The 22,157-nt window shown below is 45.3% G+C and overlaps 1 protein-coding gene across 1 annotated transcript in view; it reads right to left on the bottom strand.

Moving 5' to 3' along the window:
• Positions 1-12,075, bottom strand: part of LOC120845828 (glutamate receptor 1) — a 200,839-nt gene extending 188,764 nt beyond the window's left edge. The window contains exon 1 of the mRNA XM_042289904.1: positions 11,991-12,075. Coding sequence (XP_042145838.1) covers positions 11,991-12,075 — 85 coding nt within the window. The remainder of the gene's footprint in view (positions 1-11,990) is intronic.
• Between the last annotated feature and the right edge of the window lie 10,082 nt (positions 12,076-22,157).

The following is a 22,157-nucleotide window of genomic DNA, read 5'->3' as shown; positions in this document are numbered from 1 at the left end:
CTACACGAACCAGCTGTCTCAGGTTGGTAGCCGTAGTTGCGATTAGAGGCTTATCCTGCGAAACACCGGATGAGTTGGTAGGCTTTGAGGACACTTTTTTATGTTTGCTCTTTTTAACGGCTTCCAATGATTTTTTTTTTTATTATTTATTTGGCCACAAAGCCAGTCTACCTTTCCTACTCTTCTGCTAAGAGCGCATAAATAGTACAAACACTACTACTTGGGTGGGCAAATCCAAATCCCATTAACATGCTCTAGCAGAGAGTCTGATGAGCTAAAGGAGCATTTTTTGGACGGCCTGTACATGGGAATACGACCGAGGCAACCCAGAAATTAAACCACGTGCCGCTAAGCCCCTTGGGGAAGGCTGGGAAATCCCTACTTCCCATTACGTGTTTCTTCATTCGAACACAGAAAGGAGGCTAGAAGGAATGGAGGAAACGAATGAGAGAACGAGAGAGAGAAGGAGAGGGCGGGGGACATTTATGCTCTCAGACTCAGAGGAAGTCGGAGGGACAGTGAACGGGGCGGGCGCTCGACCGACATTTTTCCGGAACCAACTTAGCGGGATAATTAATAGTTAGCGAAAAATCCCCGCACCGAGGAAACTGGCGCACAAGAGGTCCAGATCTTCATTTCCGACCCTCGGAATTTGAAAGGGTGGATTCTTGATAAAATGTCTTCATTTTTATTATTCTTTTGTTGTTATTGTTTGTGTTGACCCAAATAAAATGGTCTTGGAATATTTATTATGGTCAATCTGGTGTCCCCTCTTGGGTTGAATGGACGACCCAAGCGGGCGACGCGCGTTTATATTTCGGAGATTTAAGGCTCGTCCACACACTTGCGACTTCTTGTGACCCGAGTGCGTTAAAGCCTCTTTCTGTGTCCTTTTACGACGATAGAACAAACTGGCGCCACCTATCGGGTCATCGGCTAGCCGTGGGAACACTCGTGATTTTCGTATACCTCTTACATTTTTTTCGCGCCAAATTCTTTCTTTATTAGCCTGAAGAAAAAAACTTTCAGCCGTTCCACTTTGGTGAAGAAGGAAAACCAGCGGAGCTGTACAATGGAAAGTAATAGCCGGCCGCAAGTCGGGAAGCAGCGTGGAAAGGCTGCCGGCATCTACGAGCGAGGGCGGCAACCAGACACGTGGCTTTCCGCCGTCGCTCATAGATGGCGGTAGGTGTCCACAGTCCGATGCCGACATTTCTTCGCGGGGGACACGATCCTGGGGAAACTAGCCCTTAACAACTTCGCTGTAAAAATTGAAAATGTTGTAAACTACCGTTTCCCATAGATACCACGTACATTTTGAGCTCGCAAATATCGCGAAATCTGAGCTCCAGTGCATGGCATCCTGGATGCTTCGTGCGCTGGTTGCGCTCCTCAGGTCGTTACATTCGCCGGTAGAGACGGTTATTTGATGGTGTTGGCAACCAAACCCAGCAATACAAAGAAACAGCCGCGAACTATCGTTATGGTCATTATTGTGGGTCCGTAACTTAAGAGCAGCGAGAAGTGTGCTCCCCACCTCTCGCCGCCGCAACACACAGACCTAAGAAAGAAGAAAGTCGAAATTTGAAGATTCGTCTTTTCCAAGCGCAAAAGGCGTAGAGGAAACCTTCGTGCACGTAAGTGAGGCTCAGAAAGCTGTCCTCATGCGCGACGACAATTACGAATCAACGCAGTTGGACTTGTCTCTATTTTGATGATGCAAAAAAAATGAAAATGCAAGTTTCATGCCGCGGGCTCACACCTGACAGCGTGTTTTAAGGTGATTCGGTTTCCGTTTCTGGTGGGGCTACATGCGCCGCACGCGGAGATTTAGAGAAATGGCTCGACGCGCCTTTTCTGCTGGGCAGCCGAGCGTTTGTACAGGCCGGAACAGAGCGCGCGAAAAGCCTCGGAGGCCATGTCTAGTGGAATAAAATTTCCGGGCGAACTCAGAGATGGCGCCAGCGTGCCAGTGTGATCCCTCGCCGTAAGAGATCGCAAGAACTTGGTCGTAAGCAGTCGTAAGTCTGTGATCTAGCCCTTAGGTTCGAAGTCTGCGTCTGCGCGGGTTTCGTAGTAAAAATTGTGTTGTGTGTATGTTTATGCAGCCGTAGTCAGCCTCAACGCGTTTCTTATATTGTCACTTTTCTGGTCACTGACAGTCAAACAAAAATCATGGTAGAGTGCGCCTGCGCTTCGTTAAATGTAACGCAAGAGAAGTGGTTGAACGTGATGCCACAACCGGCTAAAAATAACACTTCTTAACGTTGCATTAAATATATGGGCTATACTAATCATCTTCCTAAGACTGTCGGCCCTTCCCTTTAGAATTAAATATATTTCACTGTTTCTTACGCAGTGTTATCACCTGTATGTATTTTGGTTCTTTAATGTATTTTCTTTCACGTGGTATGAAGTTCGATTACATTCGCATTGCTATTACTCCGAACAGTTTGACGGTAATAACTTTTTAAAGTATAAATGTACAATAAACTTAAACAATAAAAAAAGTGGCACTTTATTTTTCAACTTATCAACTCACAACGCATGGAATACCACTTTAAAAGTAAGATTAAATATAGAAAAATATTATGAGCTTCGAACGTCGCAGAGCTGCCACACGAAATGAGCAGATGATGCATGCAGGCGCTCGGCCGCTGCTGGCGCAATAAAGTTAACACTTGAACTCCCGGTACTTTAAATAAAATTCAATCGGGATAACCTTCTTCATACCCGAGCTCTGTTTACGGTGCTCTCATCAAATCACCCAGAGACTGCAGTGGAGCCCCGTTCGAACACTCGGTAAAATAAATATTCACTCTCAGTGGAGAAGCACGTTAAGAAATTTCGTAAGAAACGTTGCTCGCAGCACTTCTACAACCCGAGTTCGCTCCCGCGCATAAATTCCGGTATATTACTCATGTCGGCACCTACGCCCTAAGCCCCTCAGCCCACTTCGTTTTCACGCAGCGTTTGGACGCTGTCCAGACACACTCGGTGAGGCTTGACGAAATTTGAGGGTATGCCCGTGTCGCAAGAACATGGAGAACGTTCGCTGAAGCACCAACTAGCCCTCGTTTTAAACGTACATAAAAAAAAGAAAAAATTTATTTTATGCGTGCTTGAGTGATGATTTGCGCCTTAGTTGATTTTCGTTTCTAATATCTGCTTTTTTACGCCAAATGATGAGTTCGCAACGACTCTGCAATTTAAAAAATTTGTGTGTTGTTTATGGATTGCGCGTGCCTGAGTTTGTGGTTACTGGGAAGGCGTCTTGTGGAGATTGCGTCAAGGTTCTATGGGTTCCTTTCTTGATGAGTTTCTAGCGCGAATTCATTTTTCACCTGCGATATAATGGCAAATATGAGACGCTTCAACATCGAGGAGCACGTTACACGTTTTTCAAGCTAGTATTACAGAAAGGGCTGCAAGGGGGTATTGCGATATGCATCTTGGGTAAGCTATCTGTCGGAAACGGTGTCTTCTGAAATCCTTATTGTTTTGCATCGAAAACACTTGGTATACTCTAGAAAATTACCACCCTCTAAGTGTAAGGCCTCGGGCATTGTGAAAGTGGCCTTTTAGAGTCGTTTTTGCTGTGATCGGAACGCCCTCGATGACGAGGGGCTTAAGCGTTTTCCCGCGCGCCAAAACGACAGCAGCGTCACGACAGATCCACGCATTTGGTGCCTACGATTGAGAAGGATGCTCGTTGTTCATTGATGCAAAACTTTCCAGTTGAGAGGGTAACATTTCTAATCATTGAACTTCCACTTAACAAATCGAGCAATGTGTAAAACCAGAAAACGATTGCACATAAAAAAGGCTGAAGGATAAGAGTAATGTTTTATTTCAGCATCAGTAGCACGAATCAAACATCTCCGAAGATATATTAAAAAAAAAACTGTTACCTATTTTTTTAATATTTTAGAATCATACTGTTAATGTCGGGTGTGGATTTTTTATTCTACCTTGGCCTTAATATATTATTATTATTCTTGGTACTGAGCACATAGTTAAACAAATAGGTAACCGTAGATTAAACTTAAAAATAATCTAGTGTCGAACTTAGCAAGGGCCCTAGTATTATTTACTTAAGGTTCACCAAAACGACCAAAATGAACTATTGGTTCGTGCACTCCCACAAGAACAAACACGGACACCATAACACAAGGTAGCCTTCTTCTTTTATCAATTACGAAACTGGTAATGTGCAAAAAAGATAAGAAAAAAAAAACTTTATGGGCGTTGTCACGGGCTCTTACTCCGTTCATAAATAATACGCGAAGCAGGGCGGGCTAAATGTATAAAAATAGGCGGTGTCGGCCTGATGGTTCGGGCGAACATGCATGCGCCAGTCATCGCTCTTAGCTCGCTAATCCCGGTCCGCGAAATAGCTATTTGCATGAGCCCAACTCGGCATCCCCGAGTCCTCATTAGCCGCCGCAGTGAAAGCGAAGGTACGCTCTGCCTTTTTCCGTAATCCTTTCCGGTAATTATCTGTCTGGGGCTGAAATTCATCTTGTTCCCGGAGGAACATGGGCTCGATATAAATTTCCTCGAGTATATCCGGCGTCTACGCATTGTTGGCGTGTTCCTATTGCAATTATGGTTTGTTTGCGCAACTGTCTGAAGAGTTGCGCAAAAAATTGCGCAGTTAAATGTTGTTTTTTTTTCGTTAGCTCTGTTGGTTTAGAAGGCGTTTCGGGATAGGTGCATTTTTAGAGAACGCATAGTGGATTCAAGAATGAACAACGAACTCTCAACGAAAGAGTTGTCTGGAGGTTAGGATGGATAGGTTTACGTTATCCATCCTATCCGTTTCGCCAGTTCGATGTATACGAAGTGAACCACTTGGGAGCCCAGATTTAGATGTCCATTTGGGGTGACTGGCACTATAGGCTGGTCCTGCAAGTTCGGAATGATGTTTGGAGGTAAAGTCGGGCTTATAAATATTGTGGGTCGCTGAAATTGATATTTGGTGCTCGCCTCTGTGTGTCAGAATGGAATTCGTCTAATGTGTGACAGGTTTTCCGCATATACCAAAGTTCGAAAACGATTTCGGAGGTGAATTCTCGTGATTTCGCTTTATAGTCTCGAACAATTAGCAACAATCTGCCCGATAAAAGAAAAGAGAGACTTTTGCACTCGAAATGGAGCAGACAAAAAATATCAATGCTCGGATCATTTTCAAAATAGCACACAAAGTTTGTTATGTAAAACATCTTTTTTTTTTTCTTAAAGTGTATGGGTTCTGATTAGTTTGTTTACGTAATTCGCTGCCATTTTATTGTGACTAATGGCGATTGTTTTTTGAAGGTTGAGTTTGCGTTAGGGTAATCTATTTAGATTGCGTTACGTTTATCCAAATTTGGCGTGCCTACTGTTCATGTTCGGACAAGCACTAGTTTACTAGAATCCGACAACATAAGAAACGAGGGGCGTGGCGAGCCCCGTGCATCTCATTATCGCTCCTCATCCAATGAGCACGCGGTATTACCGGATAAGAACGTCGAGGAACCATTCACGATTCGAGAAGCATTAACATAATTAAACCACGCCATATGTCTTTTTTAATTGTTATAATGATTACATGAGGAGCGCAAGTTCGTCTGCTTCGTTTGCAGTAGTTGTTGTGACGTTAGAACGCCCAATCGGGTCTGACTGAAGGGTAGTCTGTAGACATAAAGAAAGCCTGCCTTTGCGGTCTACCCACTATCCTTCAATATCAGAGCCAACGTTACTAAAACACTCAGTTGGGAAACTCGCCGTCGAAACCTGGGCCGCTGGCGTCCACCGAGACCCAGCTAAATGCGACAACAGCGCCACTCTTTTTCGTTTGTCTGTACTATGGTCACCCCGAGCTTTTTAAAAGCCTGTGTTTTGCGTAAAAACAAACGGAAAAGACTCTTTTTGTATGAAATGTATTGGAGTTTAGTACCAAATGGTGGGCGCGTGATGTTTTTATCATCTTTAGTTCCCAAGGTTTTGCGGAACAATTAATATTGTTTTTATAAAACCATGCCTCAGCGGGCCTTTCAGGTAGCGCGTCCCGACCTAGGTGCATTTTAACTTCAGTAATTCAACGCGGGGCGTCCGCCGGGGAGACGGGGGTTCACCCCTGTCAAAGCCAAAAATAGAAGTCACGTGCAGTACTTCGAGTGGCCGCTGCGGGAGAAATGGTGGCGTTGTGTTCGTCATTAGCTCGGTGCTCGGAGACAGATTGGGGCCATATTTTTAGGGCTGTCTCTGTGGGAGTTTCCCAACTGATTGTTTTAGTAACGTTGATCAGAGCCAATCAGAGCTTGGTGTCGTTCTGACGTCACCGCAACTCCTGCGCAAGAAGCAGACGACTTGCTCTCCGCACAGATATATATACATATATATATATATATATATATATATATATATATATATATATATATAACCAATATATATATATATAACCAATATATATATATATAACCAATATATATATATATATATATATATATCATACGTAACGAATTTCTTGTAACCGCGAAGCATTACCTACTAAAACACAACAAAAAATGATTTAGGAAATTATGAGGATCTTAAATATCGAAAAACAAATCGTGCAGAAAAAACACCATACACAAACACACTCACACGAAAATAAGTATACCGCGCTATTTAAACATTGCGAAAAACATAATGGGATAGATCCGCGGTTGCTTGAAAATAAATATTACTTATAAAGCGCTTAATATCCCCTTTTTCTTTTGCGCGCGCTAATATTATCTGCCACACGACGGTAAGTAAGGTTTATAATTTCTCCTACGATCGTCTTATTACAATTTCACAATTATAGTACCACGTTTAAAGTACGGCGCATTCTACTCCCTTTTTTATTAGGAAAATAAATATGTTGTAAACCGTAATTTATGCATACGCCTTGTGGGGATTGGACGGGGCTAGTTTTAAGGTAGGTAGGGTGCTCAATATTTCGTTCAAGTTACTTGAATGGCAAAAGTTTAACTGGGTCCGTTTTTCCCGGTATTTTCTAATTGGATCCGTGAATTCTTTATGACTCAAAGGCGTCCATTTATTTCTCGTAGTAATCGAATCAGGAAGGTATGCCACCGGCGTTCTATATCTCCCTGATTAAATTCGATATACACCGACTCCCACTCCATCATCATCACCAGCATTATCAATTTATTTTCTGTGCTGAGGAAAATTGAAATCGCCTCGATTGTGAGGCACAGAAAACGAAAGGATTCGACATTCCTAATGTCATTGTCGGCTCATTGACGTTGTTATGTAGTATTCTACGTGGGTTGCAAAACTATAGCTGAACGGATGTGATTAACATTGGTTGTAGCATGGGTAACACTGGAAAAAGCGAATTAAAACTAAATTCGTAATCATTAACACGAAACTTACGAAAATTACCATGTTTAATAAAGAATACATAGTTAATAACAGTCAGAGCACACCTATACATTCGAAGGTGTGTCGATGCTGGCTCTGCAGCCTCTACTGAAGGTGAGTTACGATATCTTATCTAATAATCAAAAACGTGAGTCACCTGCAGCTGATTGCATTAGGAGACATAAACGACATCTTGACTGTTTTCGTTCGTATTTTGTTTAGCGAAAATTTATAATGAAATGAAGATATTTAGACAGTTACGGAGGTAATGCTTCCTTTTTGAAGAGAAGTAATGCATCTTCTATATAAAGTTATGTGGATCAAAATATTGTTTGGGTTGGTTTGGTCGTACCTATTTAATTTAAAAAGAATAGGTACATCCATAAATTTCAATGCTGAGCAACGTCTTTTCACAGATCATCGCAAACCATTAAAACCAGACGTACAAAGATTGTATCTGAGTCAGCTTTAAGCATAAACGGATATATAAGGAGCTGCTAATAACTATACGAAAACCACACGAACATAAAAGGGGCTCAGACTCTTTCCCTTTTTATGGAACAGTTGTTTTTTTTGTATATTGATAGAAGGGAAATTCCCCAAAGTGCAAATAGAGTCACAAAAAAATTAAATAGATTTCCACCTGAAATGAAGCGCAACTCCCGCCCATAGTGGACTGGTGAACGCTGAAAAATCCACCTGGTCCGCAATTTGATCCCTGGTCCTCTCCAAGTCTGACGGAGGCTCTACGATATACTGGACCAGCTGGGGAGTTCTTCAGCCGCCACTAGTCGCCTATAGCGAGAGAGTCGCCCTCCCTTTCCGGTGGAAGTCAATTTGATTTCGAGTAGTTTCTTGACAAGATCTATATGAGAGAGAACTTATGGCTGTCCTCTTGCAATTCAAAAACTTTCTGCAATCCACCGAAGTATCAAAGTACTTCTTGGTTATACAGTATTTAGACTGAGATTTACTTTATGATATATTACCCTTAATAACAGAAAAACGTGGTTTCGAGGTATTTTGATTGATACCATGATAACTAAATTGAGAGGATTTCCAATACGCGAAAAACGGTATTCGTCAGGTAGAAGAGCTCATTTGACACTTTTTTTCAGTTTAATATTGCTTTTAGAATGCTAGAAATTCCGACTAATTACTGTACTCGCCTATGCTACGTCTACACTGTGAGTATTGATAGCTGTGTTACTAATTCGTGACCTAAAATTTGGTTTGCTCGTTGTTTAGAAAAATTTTATTTGATTAGTCTTCATCAAGAACTATGTAGTAACTCAAGAAAACAAAAAAAAAAAAAAAACAAAAAAACAGTGCACTAGGACTGCAGTGTATGGCTCCGCTCCCTGTCATAGGGATATCGCATTACCAGGTCACTGAGAGTTGAAGAAACGCCGAAACGGAAATATTATGGACATGCTTCTTGATTTTTGATTTGCTCTTTGACACGCGACGGCATTAAGAAGCGCGCTTCGCAGCAAAGCCGGCCTCAGTGGCGTGGCACAAAAGCCAGCGTCGGTGGCGTGACGCAAAGGTCCTGATTGGTGGATAGGGTCATGACGTCCAAGCCACGTGACCTCGCGCGGGAATTCCAGGCAACCCACGACGCTGACGTGAAACGTGACGTCACGCGTGGAATGAAAGTGATTAAAATATGTTATGTAATGCGACCTAAAAGGTCGCCGCACGTCTCAAATGATTTCACTTTATAAGGTAATTCATTTTCCTTAAAGAAAAATTTGAGGAACTTTAGGCGGTATTCGAACCCACGACCTTTCGGTTGCGAGCCACACACAAGGCCACGCAAGGTACGCTTGCATGGCTAATAAATGAGAAAGCGACGCGAACGAGCCCCAATAACGCTATCGCGTTCCACCCTTAAAGGCGAAGCTTAAGCGCCCTTCAAGATTTATCGCAACGCTGTAGCCCCCTCGCCCAGCCCCGCTGTTAGCGACAACAGCACCCCGTGCCGACATAACCGTAGGCCTCGTTTACAGCCTTTCTTGCAGTTAATTGTTATGGACGGACGGCAAAAAAAAAATTGTAGACGTGGTGCCGACGAAGAATCAGAAGGCCATTATTGTTAGGTTGTTGGCAGGCGTGCACGCCACTCGTTAGGAGTAATCGAATTACTTGTAGTCAATTTCTTTCTAGATCAATTGTGTAATCATTTGAATACATTTATTTGGAAATAATCGCAAGAGTAATTTGATTACCTCTGAAAGTAGTGAAATTATTCGTAACCATTTCTCCTTTCCCTTCTTCTCAAACGGCGCCCTCTGTGTGTGCAAGTCCTCGACCAAGGAATCCTTGAACCACGTATCCGGGGGATGGTTTACCAAAATTTATCACTTAACAAGATGAGCAGTTTATATTTGGGTGATTCCAGTTCAAGAATGATGGTACACTACAGAATACTCGTTTCTAAGCCGACACTCTGAAGTATAATCGGCAAGGTAACGGTTGATTTTTCAATCAACGGTTAATTACTTTTCGTTTCAAGTAATCGAGTAATTTAATTTAATACTTTTTAACCAAAAATAACTTTAATGGTAATCGATTAATTTTTTCGATCAACGTGCACAAGACTGGTTTGTGGCACACTGTTGGCGGCTTTTCTGTCTGGTCGGCTATGCCTACGAAAAATCTCCCTGAAGATTTCGTACTTTCATCCCCGACGTTTCTTGAAAGTCAAGAAGGGGTCTGCGCAAAGACACGTTGTTAGCCTGAATAAGAAGCATGGTGTGTAGAAGTAATTAAGAAGAAGTGACAAACAAGCGTGTCATATATGTTTGAAAAAACGATTTTTTTCTTTGTTTGTACAGTAGCTCGGACGCCAAACCGTTAAAAAGAAAAGTAAGGCAGTACAATTTTTTGCAGAAGGTGAGGAAAACTAACGCTTCTGAAGTTGAAGGGAATTGGAACCTTTATTGTTGTTAACCGTGGTGACAGGGAAAGTCTTTTTTTGTTGTGCGTGTGTGTGTAAGCTCGCAATACAGAGACTTGATTTTGGTGAAATATTTTTTGGGATCCTCTAAAATTGGTATTTTGGTATACAAATTAAAATTATAACTTCTGCCAAAATCAGTAATGGGGTGAGGTACCAAATACGTCCATTTTCTGCTATCAATAGTAGTAATGCTGCTTTCGATAACAGTCCTACACAAATACACACATTTTGTTTTGGTTCTGGACCTTATTTGGTTTAGGCGATCGAGTATTGAAAATTAAAAATGATTTTACTCAGTGTAAGATGACGCAAATAATTGTTAAGATTATTACCATGCATTTCCCTAATCCGCAGACACCCCCCACCCCTTCGTTTTAAGAGTACTACTCTAAAAGTATAAATTATAGTTTTGCACTTTTATAAAGCACTTTGTAAGAGATTCTTACAGTATAGTTTTAATTTTCAAATAGTGCATTAAACATATGTTTCCCTATGCACAACATGATTGCTAAGTTAGGCGGAGATGGCCAACTGAAATATCTCGAGGAGTATACTTCTGATACTCAAAGTATACAAAAAAGCCCGAAACTAGCTTTATTTGTTCCCCTGTTGGTTTCTACTATAGGACCCCTTTTGAAAAAGGTGGAATCGTCAGGATAATGAAATGAACACACGTATTTCAGGACGTCACCGCCTCGCATTTCAAAATGTCTGACTCGTGTTCTGCTTTAAGTGGAACTTTTTCTTAGCTTCGTTTAGAGAAGTCACTCCGATCGAACAAGATAAAAGAGGGGGTGTCTGGGCAAGATAAAACTGATGCCCTCTTTACTCTGAATCAAGGAAACAAGATACGTCGGAAAACTGATAAACAAGCGAGCCTCGTCCTCGTGTATCGTCTTGGTTATATGCGCGACGTGGGGGACTTGGCTACCGAAACAAAGTTGACGTAAAGAAGTAAAAAACAAACGAAAAAATCATATGCTTGAATTTCTGTAAACGCCGAGGGAAAAGTAATGTACCGTAACGGCGTCATAAAGGTCTCATAATAAACGTTACCACCATTATCCTTTTCATCCATCAAACTGAACGAAACTGTCTAACAAAGATAACTTTTGGATTAAATCTGTGTAAAGTTTTTCTTTTTCTAAATTATTATATATGTTTCGAAATAAAACTTGATATTGTTTTGTCCCAGACTATATACACTTTTTGCTGTGAACAGCGATATCACAACTATTTCCTTATATTTGTTTCCTAACCCTAGAAAAAAATAAGAGGTGCTTTGATTTTCTTTTGATTTTTGCTTTTATCACTGTGTCGCGCCTATCATGGTTAAGCTGATAGTGCAAAAAAATAATTCCGCCTTTGTGTTTTTAATATGCAATACTGAGTTTAAGAAAGTTAATAAAGCTGAGTGTGTAAGCCGTTGAAAAATAAAACAGTTCTAAAGTAGGAAACAAAACAATCTCCGACAAGTTAAGAAAAGCAGGCTTGACGAGTTCCCGCATTAAACAATAATGACGCCAAGCAACCAGTCCCTAAGTCAGACCACACCCGATGTTTCTAAATTTGTCGCTAACTCTAGCTTCATCCCTGCTCGAGAAGTGATACGGCAGTCAGCCAGGCTTACCTAAGGGCAGTTTGTCCGGGCCGGCCGATCCCAGTGAGGCGCAGCAGCCCAGGATCGTCACCGCAATGCGTATCCACGAACCCATGTCCCCCGACCAAAGGACCGGGACCTCACCAGACCACAATATCGTTCCAGGAGCACTCGGGCCAAGACTCCGACGCAGACCCCGAAGTCGGGCGTCCAGGTGTCGGGACTTGCACGCGTGGAGTGCTCAACCCCCTCGGCGACCGTCGGTCTTGCGGACGACCAGCCGGTGCTTCCATGGTCTCGCTTGGCCTCGTGGACCTCTTTTTTATAGACGTTGATTTGTCCGCCCCGCCTGCATCCTGTCAGGGAATAGAGGAGGAGGTCCGCTGGTGACGTGCAACTTCATAAGGAAGGGATGGTGTCCTGTGAGGGGTTTCTTGAGATAGCAGACGACACTGGAGTCTTGAGGTCGTCTCGCTGCAGCAATTCGTCCTGATAAGTCTTCCGCAAATAGCAGACGACGCTTGAGTCTTGTGGCCGTTTGGAAGCAGCGAGACGTCTGCCAGAGACAGTAGCCTTGTCCTTCTGTGTCACCAGCTTCGGTCTTCCGGCGAACTGTGACAGAGTTGACCCAAATCGCAGTGTTTAAAGCGTAACTCTTCTTTTTTTTTCAGGTGGCGAATGTTTGTCGGTTTTTTGGGGTTTGTTTTACGGCGAGTCTTCCGGAAAGAGTTCGACGTGACCTGATCGAAACTTTCTGCGCGACGTTACACCGATGCGCACGAAGATTGTCGACGCTTGAGTTTAAAGATGAGCGGACAATGTTTTTCTCCCTGAGTGAGCTCCAATTTGCGGTCCTCCCAAGTTGGGACGAAAAACGGCTTGTTCGAAGGCGGCTGGTGCGGAGGGCCTGCGGACGACGCGTCCAACGAGAACGCTGCCGGAGCCCGTCCGCGTGGTTTCCTGCGGCGGGTTTTCGGGCGGCGCTCCGGCCGACTGCTTACAGGCAGCGGCGCGGACTGCGCGTGCGCGGAAGAGGAGAGGCTCCGGGAGGAAAAGGAGAGAGGGCTCGCGATCCGCGAAAACGGAGCGAAACCAGGCAGGCAGCCGCGGGCGGCGCGAGCGCCGCTTGCGTCGACTAGATGGGGAGAGCACGGGGGCGCCTTGTCGAAAGTAGGGTCCCGGTGCCGCGCGTGTTCGGTTCGGGTCTCCTCCTGCTCGGCGCGGTCGCAGGAAACGGGGGCGGCCGCTTCTCTCCCTGCGCGCTCCTGGAAGCAACACATTGTTGTTTACAAAACGGCGGAGGTAGCGGAAATAATCGCGGTATGCTTTGCCTGAGTGGGCCGGAGCGCGCGGATGAATCTGCCCCGCTTTCGGGTCCCCGGGCTCCTTTGTTGGCGCCCTTGCGAGCGCTCCGTATACCGTGCGCCCGTCCGTCGATCGTGCCAGTTTGGGGCTCTGGAAACGGCGTGTTTTGGACGAGAAATTAGATGGCACCGAATTGCGACGGACGTGTTTATTTGTGCTTGGTCTGATCTTACAGTCGCTGAGAGCTGAATAAGTGCGCGGCTCGCCTTATTATTATTTTTTCTTGCTTCGTGATTCGCCCTTCAGTGTTCGTATTGGCCAATGCCGCAATATAATTGACCGCGAAGCGATAATAAAATGACGGAGAGCCGTCACGCCCCGCCTTTCTTAATTACTGGCGGTTACCAAAGATGTTGCGTGATTTCCTCTTTCAGTGTTTTACTGTAATTCTGCCTTCTAGGGAAGGGGGCTGTCCACGAATTTGCAGGAATGAGCCCGTGTGCTAGAGCTGCAAATCAATCTTCAACAGTCTCCCGAGCTTTTGCTTTATACCATTCGTAACACGTGACCTTCGGCCTAAGTGTGTATCGACTCTGCGTGGTCAATGAGATCTTGAAAATCTCGGGGCGTGGCTCCTCACCTTAACGTTTCTGCCGTCGTGATTCGCCCTCCCGCGTTTCCATTGGTCAATTACGCATTGCGATTGCACCGAGCCGCGCGTTTCTTAGGTTTTCAATTACTATGTGGAGCGCAAGTTCATCTGCTTCTTGCGCAGGAGTTGCAGTGACGTCAGAACGACGCCGAGCTGTGATTGGCTGACTGAAAAAATATAGTGGGTAGACCTCAAAGCATCTAACATGGAGATCTTCCCACTATTCTTTTAAGTCGGCCAATGAGAGCTCGGCGTCGTACTGATGTCACCGCAACTCCTGCCAACGAAGCAGACGACTTGCTCCCTACATGAGGTTGTCATAGCGTCCGATGAATCTACCGATGAATGGGTCGTTGCATTAATAGCTGACAATATGTATATTTTTTTCAATCTAATAATTCATCGAGAGGAGACCCTTTTTTATGGGGTTATTACATGCACCATCTTCGCACTTATCGAACTGGACACCAAAAATTTAGTTTCCCAGCAAACCTTGAAAGATCGATTGCTGTGTTCGATTTACCTGTACTTCCTGCACTGCTATGTTCGGTGCACACCACCTGTATTCGATTTTCGAGAGAATCCTATCTCGAAACGCAATCAAAAGTATGCATTGCCTTCCAGTTTTGTGAACCGGTGCATGCTGGAGGCGGCAAATCGAACGAGACAAGTGTCGCGTTGACAACCTGCACTCAAATGATGTAAATATACTCGTCCAATTAAGATATACCTTAGTTGCAGATGAGCATCGTGCTGGAGAATATATCTTATTATAACCTTTTTTTTTACATTGCTGCTTTCTGGGGTACTGGGGATGAACAATCAGTAAAACACCGCATTGATTTTGTTTCAGCCCGCAATTTTTGTTCTTGAATTACACAGAATTTGTTATGGTAATTTTCCTATATGTCGCACTTTTTGGTTACGTAAATAGTACGTAATGGCTGACAACGTGACATCAGTAGAATTTCGTATAGGTTTATTTTTTACCTTTTTTCACTTTACTTGCTTTATGGCATTTTAATGTATGCTAAACGACGTGACATCAGCATAAATGCGTATAAATTAATTTTTGGCTTGTGTTTTATTTTACCCTAATTACGGCACTTTCATGTATGCTAAAGAAACAAAAATGCCATAAAATGGCTTAAACAAAACACGCCTGTCTGTTTTTGCATCGCTATGGTTATACCTATCTCAGAAATGGGGTCACCCCGAGGTATAATCCGTTATACCTACTTTCGGAGTACTAAATGAGCTCAGTCAGCCTTGACATTTAACCGTTTAATCCTATAGTTATAAAATTAAATATCAAAGTCAATAGAATAAAAAATAATAAATTAATCATTTAAAAAGAAAGGACACCAAGAACTATGACCATGGTCTTCGTTTACGCTCATTTTGAACTGTGCTAAAAAACAAGAACAGCCTGTCGTTGAACCGGGTTTACTCACGCTCGACGTGCTCCTATACGCGTTTGTTGACGAATGGTCTATAAAGTGAAATTTCGACGCGCTAAAGTTTCAGTTACACTCCGTGTCACTAGGTGCGTGCAGCACAGGCGAAGGCAACGCCAGGCGAGGGGAGAAAGAGCGAGCACCAAGAACCTACTCTCCTCTCTAACGTTCCTCTACGTCCCTTCCTCCCCTCTCCCCTCGATTGCCCTCCTATTCCTTCTCGCCTTCCTAATGCTCGCCCTTTCTCTCTTCTCCTGGCGCTGCCGTAGCGTGCAATGCACACAACTAGTGAGACAGAGTATAGGTTTGAACAGCCAGGGGCGGGGGGGGGGGGGGGGGGAGGGGGGGGGGGAGGGGAGGGAGGACGGAGGAAGAGGCATATTGTTGCAATATGTGGCGCTCCATTTGAAGGCGGCACGGGCCTCGCTAATGCATTTTCTGGCTTTCCGTGCGCAAGTCGGGAGATCAAACACGAGCCGCCGACTGGGAGAGACGACGCGCCTTTGAGGAGGACGCAAATGATTATGCACAGCAGCTCTCTCAGGTACCTCGTTTTGCGCCGCTTTGAAGTAGGGCACTCGCTAAAAACGCTCCGCTAACTTGTGCGTTGAGAGTTCCAGCTTCCCCCACCCCGGCCCTCCAGCTACGTAGCAAAGTTTGCTTGGGACAATACGCGTTCTTTGTTTCGGAATGTAGGGCCCTGAATGCCCAAAGAAGCCAAGCCAAGGAAATATAATAGTTAGGCTGTACTTCGGGTTGCTTTGTTGTCATCTGGCAGCTTTGGTACTCAATTGCCAAGTAAAGCAGAATTAGGCTTCACTGCGGGTTGTTAGGTAGTAATGTGCTATCTCATAACCCCTGTCTTCCATTTTGGCTGTGTGGCGAACCAGAAAAAAGTTAGACGTGGCATTTGTCTGGCCAGTTAGCGCTAAGGAGAAGTACTTTGGCCCGAACGAAGGCTTTGGAGTAAACTTTATGAGGCCCAATATAGGTCCTTATAGGACTGCCAAACTTGGGCCCAGTTGGTCGTTTCTCGGCCGTGCTGACTAGGCAGGTCGCCTCCACCCGGCCCAACATGCGGGTTGGAACAGTAGCTAGCGCTGACTTGTCTGAAATATGCGTAGTATTATCGTAATAGGTGTGAGGCCGGGTTATACTTGATCCTTAATATGTAAAGGGTATCAATACATACGCACACTCACGCACGTACATACACACACACGCGCACGCATTCATGCACACGCGCACACAAACGTACGCACACGCGCACCCGCCCCCCCCCTTCCACACACACAAACATATATATAGGTATACACACACACACATGCACGCCAAAATAGGTTCACCAGCAAAACTCCAGCCTCATTTTTACATTTGCAGTAGAACCGTTATTGCAACCGCCGTCGTCATGAAAGAGGGCTAAAAAGGGAAAAACTCCCTGAATAGAGCACCCCTCATACCACAACCTACAAGAAGAAACAAATTACTATACTCGTTTCCACCTAAAAACCAATTGTAAAAAAAAAAAGGCCCGTCTTTTCGCGGAGCATTACTGATGTACTCTTTTACGCAGAGAATTAGGATATATGTAGGTGCATTTTAGATTCGAAATATGTTATCTTATCAAGACATACAAGCCTCAAACGCCAAAAGCCTCACTTCTTCGTCCGGCAACCAAATCTTCTAAGAACCACTTCGCGCGTAAGAACAGTGCGCAAAACTTCTGTTTTTTTTTTTTTTTTCTTGAGGTGAAAGCGATTATATAAGTAAGCTCCCTCACTTCGTACGCAGCGTGTAACCTGAGCACACTTTCACTCAGGGCTATTGGCGAGGCGATCGAGCTGTAGTGGGTGTTCACTGGACGCCATATTTGAGGGCGCTGTTTAGAGCGCTAGCTCGGAACGAGCTCGCATTAACAAGCTGCTACGACCGACACTCTTTACAATACGTAATGCAGGCAAAAGCACCGCGGAAGCTCGCCATCAGCACACGATCAACATTCGCGTACACAGCCATACCCTCCTCTATACTGACAAAACCTAGCAGATCGTCACGTGACGCGGCCACCGAAATGGAAAAGGTAAAGCGGCAGACAAGAGTCATGTAACGGGCGCCACGCTGCGGCGAGACGCCGAAACACTCTTGTCCCGAGCGATGGGATGACCGCTCGTGCTCCTCGCGTTCTCCGGGCTACCGCTTCTTTTTTTTGTCGGGTTTGAAAACCATGTTTCGGGTCCTCGCCGCTGCAAAAACTGTGAGCTGAATACCAGACTCCCCGAGAAATGCTCTGTGCTACCAGATCCTCGAGCTTCAAATCTGCGACCGGGCACTCTATGGCTCCGTCATCAAACCGACAGGCTTTGTGAGTGTAGAGGAGGCTATGACACAGCTATATGGCCGCCAGTGAATACTGCCTATAGGGGGCGCTATGTTTAGCTTGTTTTTATATCCCCTCTATCTTGCGAAAAGTGGCGCCACCTATTGTTGTAGAAATGCTACAGACACGTGCCGCTCGCCACTTCTGGGAAGAACATGGCGTCTAAAATCTAGCTCAGTGCTGCCCTGTGCCGCCATGATCTTCCCAAGGGGCCCGCATGTCTGTCTGTCTCAGGGTGAAGACATCCATTGTTGCCCTGAATGTACCAGCGCGTGACGCTCTCGCGCACTCGGTCCGTGACTTGGGCCGTAAAATGGCGTCTATGCATGAGCCAAACCTACGCGCTTGAGTTTGAATGACGCGAGCTTCAAAATGCATAAAAAACGATTGGGCGGAAAAATGGCTGGGATGTCATCACTCAAGCAAAAGCGCGCGTGTGTATGAAGGCAGTCTACCCAAGGGCTGCCCGTTGCACGTGCCCCTTGCACCGACGCACCTTGCTCAACTTTTAAAACTTAATGGGGCTTTACTTGTTTTCCCCGGAGTTCTGTGTTTACCAACACAAGGCACGCGCACTCTATCCCTTACTTCATCTTTCTAGATTTGGCGCGGGCAAAGATTTGACGCGACTCTGGCCCCCATTTCTCCCCGCACTCAGTCGACGAAGACGAAGTAAAACAATCCATGAGTGCTGCGTCCGCCTTCGGATTTACCTACTTTAGAATTTATTAATTAAGCACGATCCCCAGCCGAACGATGGTGCAACGTTCCTTTACATGAGCCGAGCGCTGCGTCGAACCACAAACAAACAAGTTCTTATTGTCCCAAAATATTTTACGAGGGGAAACATCCTAGTCTCCAGTAATGCAATGGCCTCGGCGCGGACGGGTCGCAGTTTGAATGACTGGATGGCCAGCAACCTTGAGTGTTTCCCGCAGTGAATTGGGAGTGGTGCGAGGCGCCACCTATTTCCATAGAAGTCGCAATTATCAGGCATTTGTGCCGGTGGCCGAAAGGCGCGCCGCAGGCCGTCCGCTCGATGCAAGTACTTGCTCCATATACATCGTACGTAGCTTGTTCCGGCGCGACGAGACGTACGCAACGCTGGTGAGAAATTGGCGCAGTAGGCTCGCCGTCTAATGCAAATCAGCGGAGTAAAATGTATTCCCCCTAGAAAAGTATTTGTCTCCCCCATCGGTGATATTCTTAATTTAGTGACCAGGGGCGCGGCGGTTGGATGTGCTTCCCTATAGTGACTGATTGCGGAGCTGATTGCCTGGCTAAGTATTAAGGCGTCCTACATAAATATCGCTCGCGAATATGAAAATTGGACAGTGGGGAAGAAGACGCGCGAACAGAATCATCGCGAACGAGGTTATTAAGAAATGATAAGTTTATCTTTCCCTCCTGTTAAGTTGCCGGCTGAGCCAACACCTCTCAAACGACAAGGCCGTACTGCTACCACTTTTGCGTCACCAGCAAAGGCCAACGCTGAACACAGATTGGTGACGAATGCTGCGTCAGGGCACGGCTTCGAGACAAGTTTGAGCCGAGCGTTGACCCAACCGTCGACTCCAATCGGTACCCAGCGTTGGCGTTGTCCTTCGCTGATGTCGCCATCTCATTCAGCACTCCGGCTTTGTTATCTAGGAGGTGTTGGCTGAGCGCGAACACCCTCTCGGTTTATTTTTCTTTGCTAGCGATTAGAACCTCAGGAACGTAACAACCCGCAAAGCCAGTTTTCTGAAAAAAAAAAAGAGAAATCAGACATCTAATGCTTATTGGCATATTATAGAAAGAAAAAAAAAACATACGGAGTGGTGAGTGCCGATCATCCTAGGATTGCTCCTTAGTCAATAAGCACAGCTTTCTCTATACTCACAAAGCCTGGCAATTCGACGACGGAGCCATAGTGCACCCGGTCGCAGATTTGGAGCGCGAAGTTCTGATAGCATAGAGCATTTCTCGAGGAGCCTGTAGTCAGTGCACAGCTTTTGCAGCGGCGAGGACCCGGAACATGGTTTGCAAGCCCGACAAGAAAAGAAGCGGTAGCGCGAGGAACGCGAGAGACACGAGCGGACATTCCATCGCTCGGGAAAAGTGTGTTTCGGCGTCTCGCCGCAGCGGGGCGCCCGTTACATTCCGCTCCTCTCATCCGTTGTCTGCCGCTCTACCCTTTCACTTTCGGCGGCCGTGCCTCGTATCGATCTTCCAGGTTTTGTTAGTATCGAGGAGGCTATGCTATGAGACTGCAGCAATGACCGATAAAAAACGCGGAACACCGAATCAATAAACAAGAAGCATGAACATCTTAAAGTTGCTCCCTTCGTTTCTCAAACTGTCAGTGACTGTAGTTGGTTCTAAGAGGACCGACCAAGCGGGAGAGCCCCCTCTCTGAGTTTTGCGCGGCCAAAAATAGCCCTTGACAAGTGGCCAATGAAAGAGGCCGGTTTGTTCGCTGCAGGCGCACGCTCTGCACATGCCGCCAACACTTGGTCGCGCGAGCCTTTGTTCCCACCGTTGGCCAAGATAACGTGCTAATGCTAATGAGCTCTGCGGAATCAAGGAGCAGCTTTCGCTCGCCTCTTCTCGCACCCCACTTTCGCACATTTCTCCTAATTTTTTCTTGAAAATATATTGGTCATTTCCCTCGTGTAGTCCACTTCACCTTAGGACGAACATAAGCGGTGGATACGAGCAATCCTAGCCACTCCCGCTCTGTGAGCGTAACTCGTGACAACGGGTCCCAACTCGCCGCTGAGCCCCCTCTCAAAGTTTGGATTAAACTTCCCCGCCAAGGATTAAAAATACCGACACTGAGACTGCAAACACGACTGCTTTGCGAACGATTACAAATAATGCCACTGAAACAGAAAGGCGACTGTACTCCCAAGGATTGCAAATAACGATACTAAGACTAGAAACACGGCTGCTGCGCTGCGAAGGTTTGCAAATAACGAGAGTGAAACTAGAAAGACGAGGCAACACACACATAAAAGTGCGACCGCTTTTTTCTCCCCGATTCTGTGTGGAAGGAAAAAAAAACTTGCTAGTCCGCGTTTATCTGTGTATGTTACGTCGTCCTTCTAGTCTCAGTGTCATTATTCGAAAAATCTTCACTGCGCAGTTTAATCAAAGCATGAACAGCAAATTAGCCCACATTTAAGCAAGTGGTTAAGTCCCCTCTCGACGGTCACGGGGCACTTACGCGGCATTTGATTGGCTAGGGTGGCTCATAGCGTCTACTGCGGTCCATCGTAAAGTTCAATTCAGCTGAGCAGCCCACCTTGTTTCCGGTGAATGGCACGCGGTTCTCGTAGGCGGAAAGGGGGAAGGGGGGAGGGGGAAGAGGGGAGACCGGTGGGGGGGGGGGGGGGGAGGGGCAAAGAAAGCTCAGTCTGTTGACATTAATTAAATAGGGTGGCACCGTGGGACCGACTCTCGCTGCCTTCGAAGCGTTCGGTTTACACTCAGCAGCAAACAAGGCGGGTCCCTAGGGAAAAAGGGGAATTGGGGAAACTAGGGGTTTAATAGGAAAGGCACTGACGGGCTGATTTTGAACACGCGTTAGGTACAGCAGGCGTGTTTTTTTTCTTTTTTTTGTTATCTGATATGTTTAGTGTCGGAGCGTGTGTTTCTACGATTTAGTGAAGTCGTGATTCGTGTTGCTTTGTGGAGACGTGCACTGTTCGACATCTAAATTTTGTTGTGGAGTGTTTAGAGAAAAAAAAATGTAATGACAAAACTACCGGACGTTTTTGGGCTAAAACTTGCCCACAGCAACTCTTACGGTTTCGCCTGAAAAATGTTAGTCACAGAAACTTCCTTGTAGCTATTGTGTGGGGTAGCATTGGCGGTTATTGTTATTTTTTTCTACGCCGTGCGTTTCGTTTTTCGTTCGTTGATTCATAGGTTATGTAAATCTGCGTTTTTATTGGAATTTTCTTGACCCCGACAGGCCTACTGCATTTTTCGTGCGTCGTGGAGGTGAACTTTATAATTAGTCTTCAGTGGAAACCACTGTTGAGGCTACGCTTTGGTGGAAGAAAATGAATCTGTCACGTGAACTTTCTGCTGGCGATATAAAAAACGAAAGTCTAAGCTTATTTCTAATAAATATTTTAATTATAAATGCCTATGTAAACTATGAATGCGTTACATTTGCACTCTAAAAAATATTCGTTACCAAATCAGTTTGCCTTATACACCACTTTTTACGCAAATCATCTTCAGCACTAAATTTCCAGACAGCTTAAGAGAGCCAGGGCGTGCGTGATGTTCACACCTCCTGCTTTCTGATTGGTTCTTTTGCATCCCCATGTGGTAACGCCCCAACCTTAATGGCTACGTAGCGATAATTCGATCCTCGGAAGACGCCCCTCATGTCGTAAGCTGTCTAGCGCTTC

The sequence above is a fragment of the Ixodes scapularis genome, unplaced genomic scaffold, assembly GCF_016920785.2.
Source record: "Ixodes scapularis isolate PalLabHiFi unplaced genomic scaffold, ASM1692078v2 PGA_scaffold13__105_contigs__length_92229423, whole genome shotgun sequence".
NCBI lineage: Eukaryota > Metazoa > Arthropoda > Arachnida > Ixodida > Ixodidae > Ixodes > Ixodes scapularis.
Note: the sequence above shows the minus strand (reverse complement) of the source record. Positions and strands in the feature narration are given on the sequence as shown.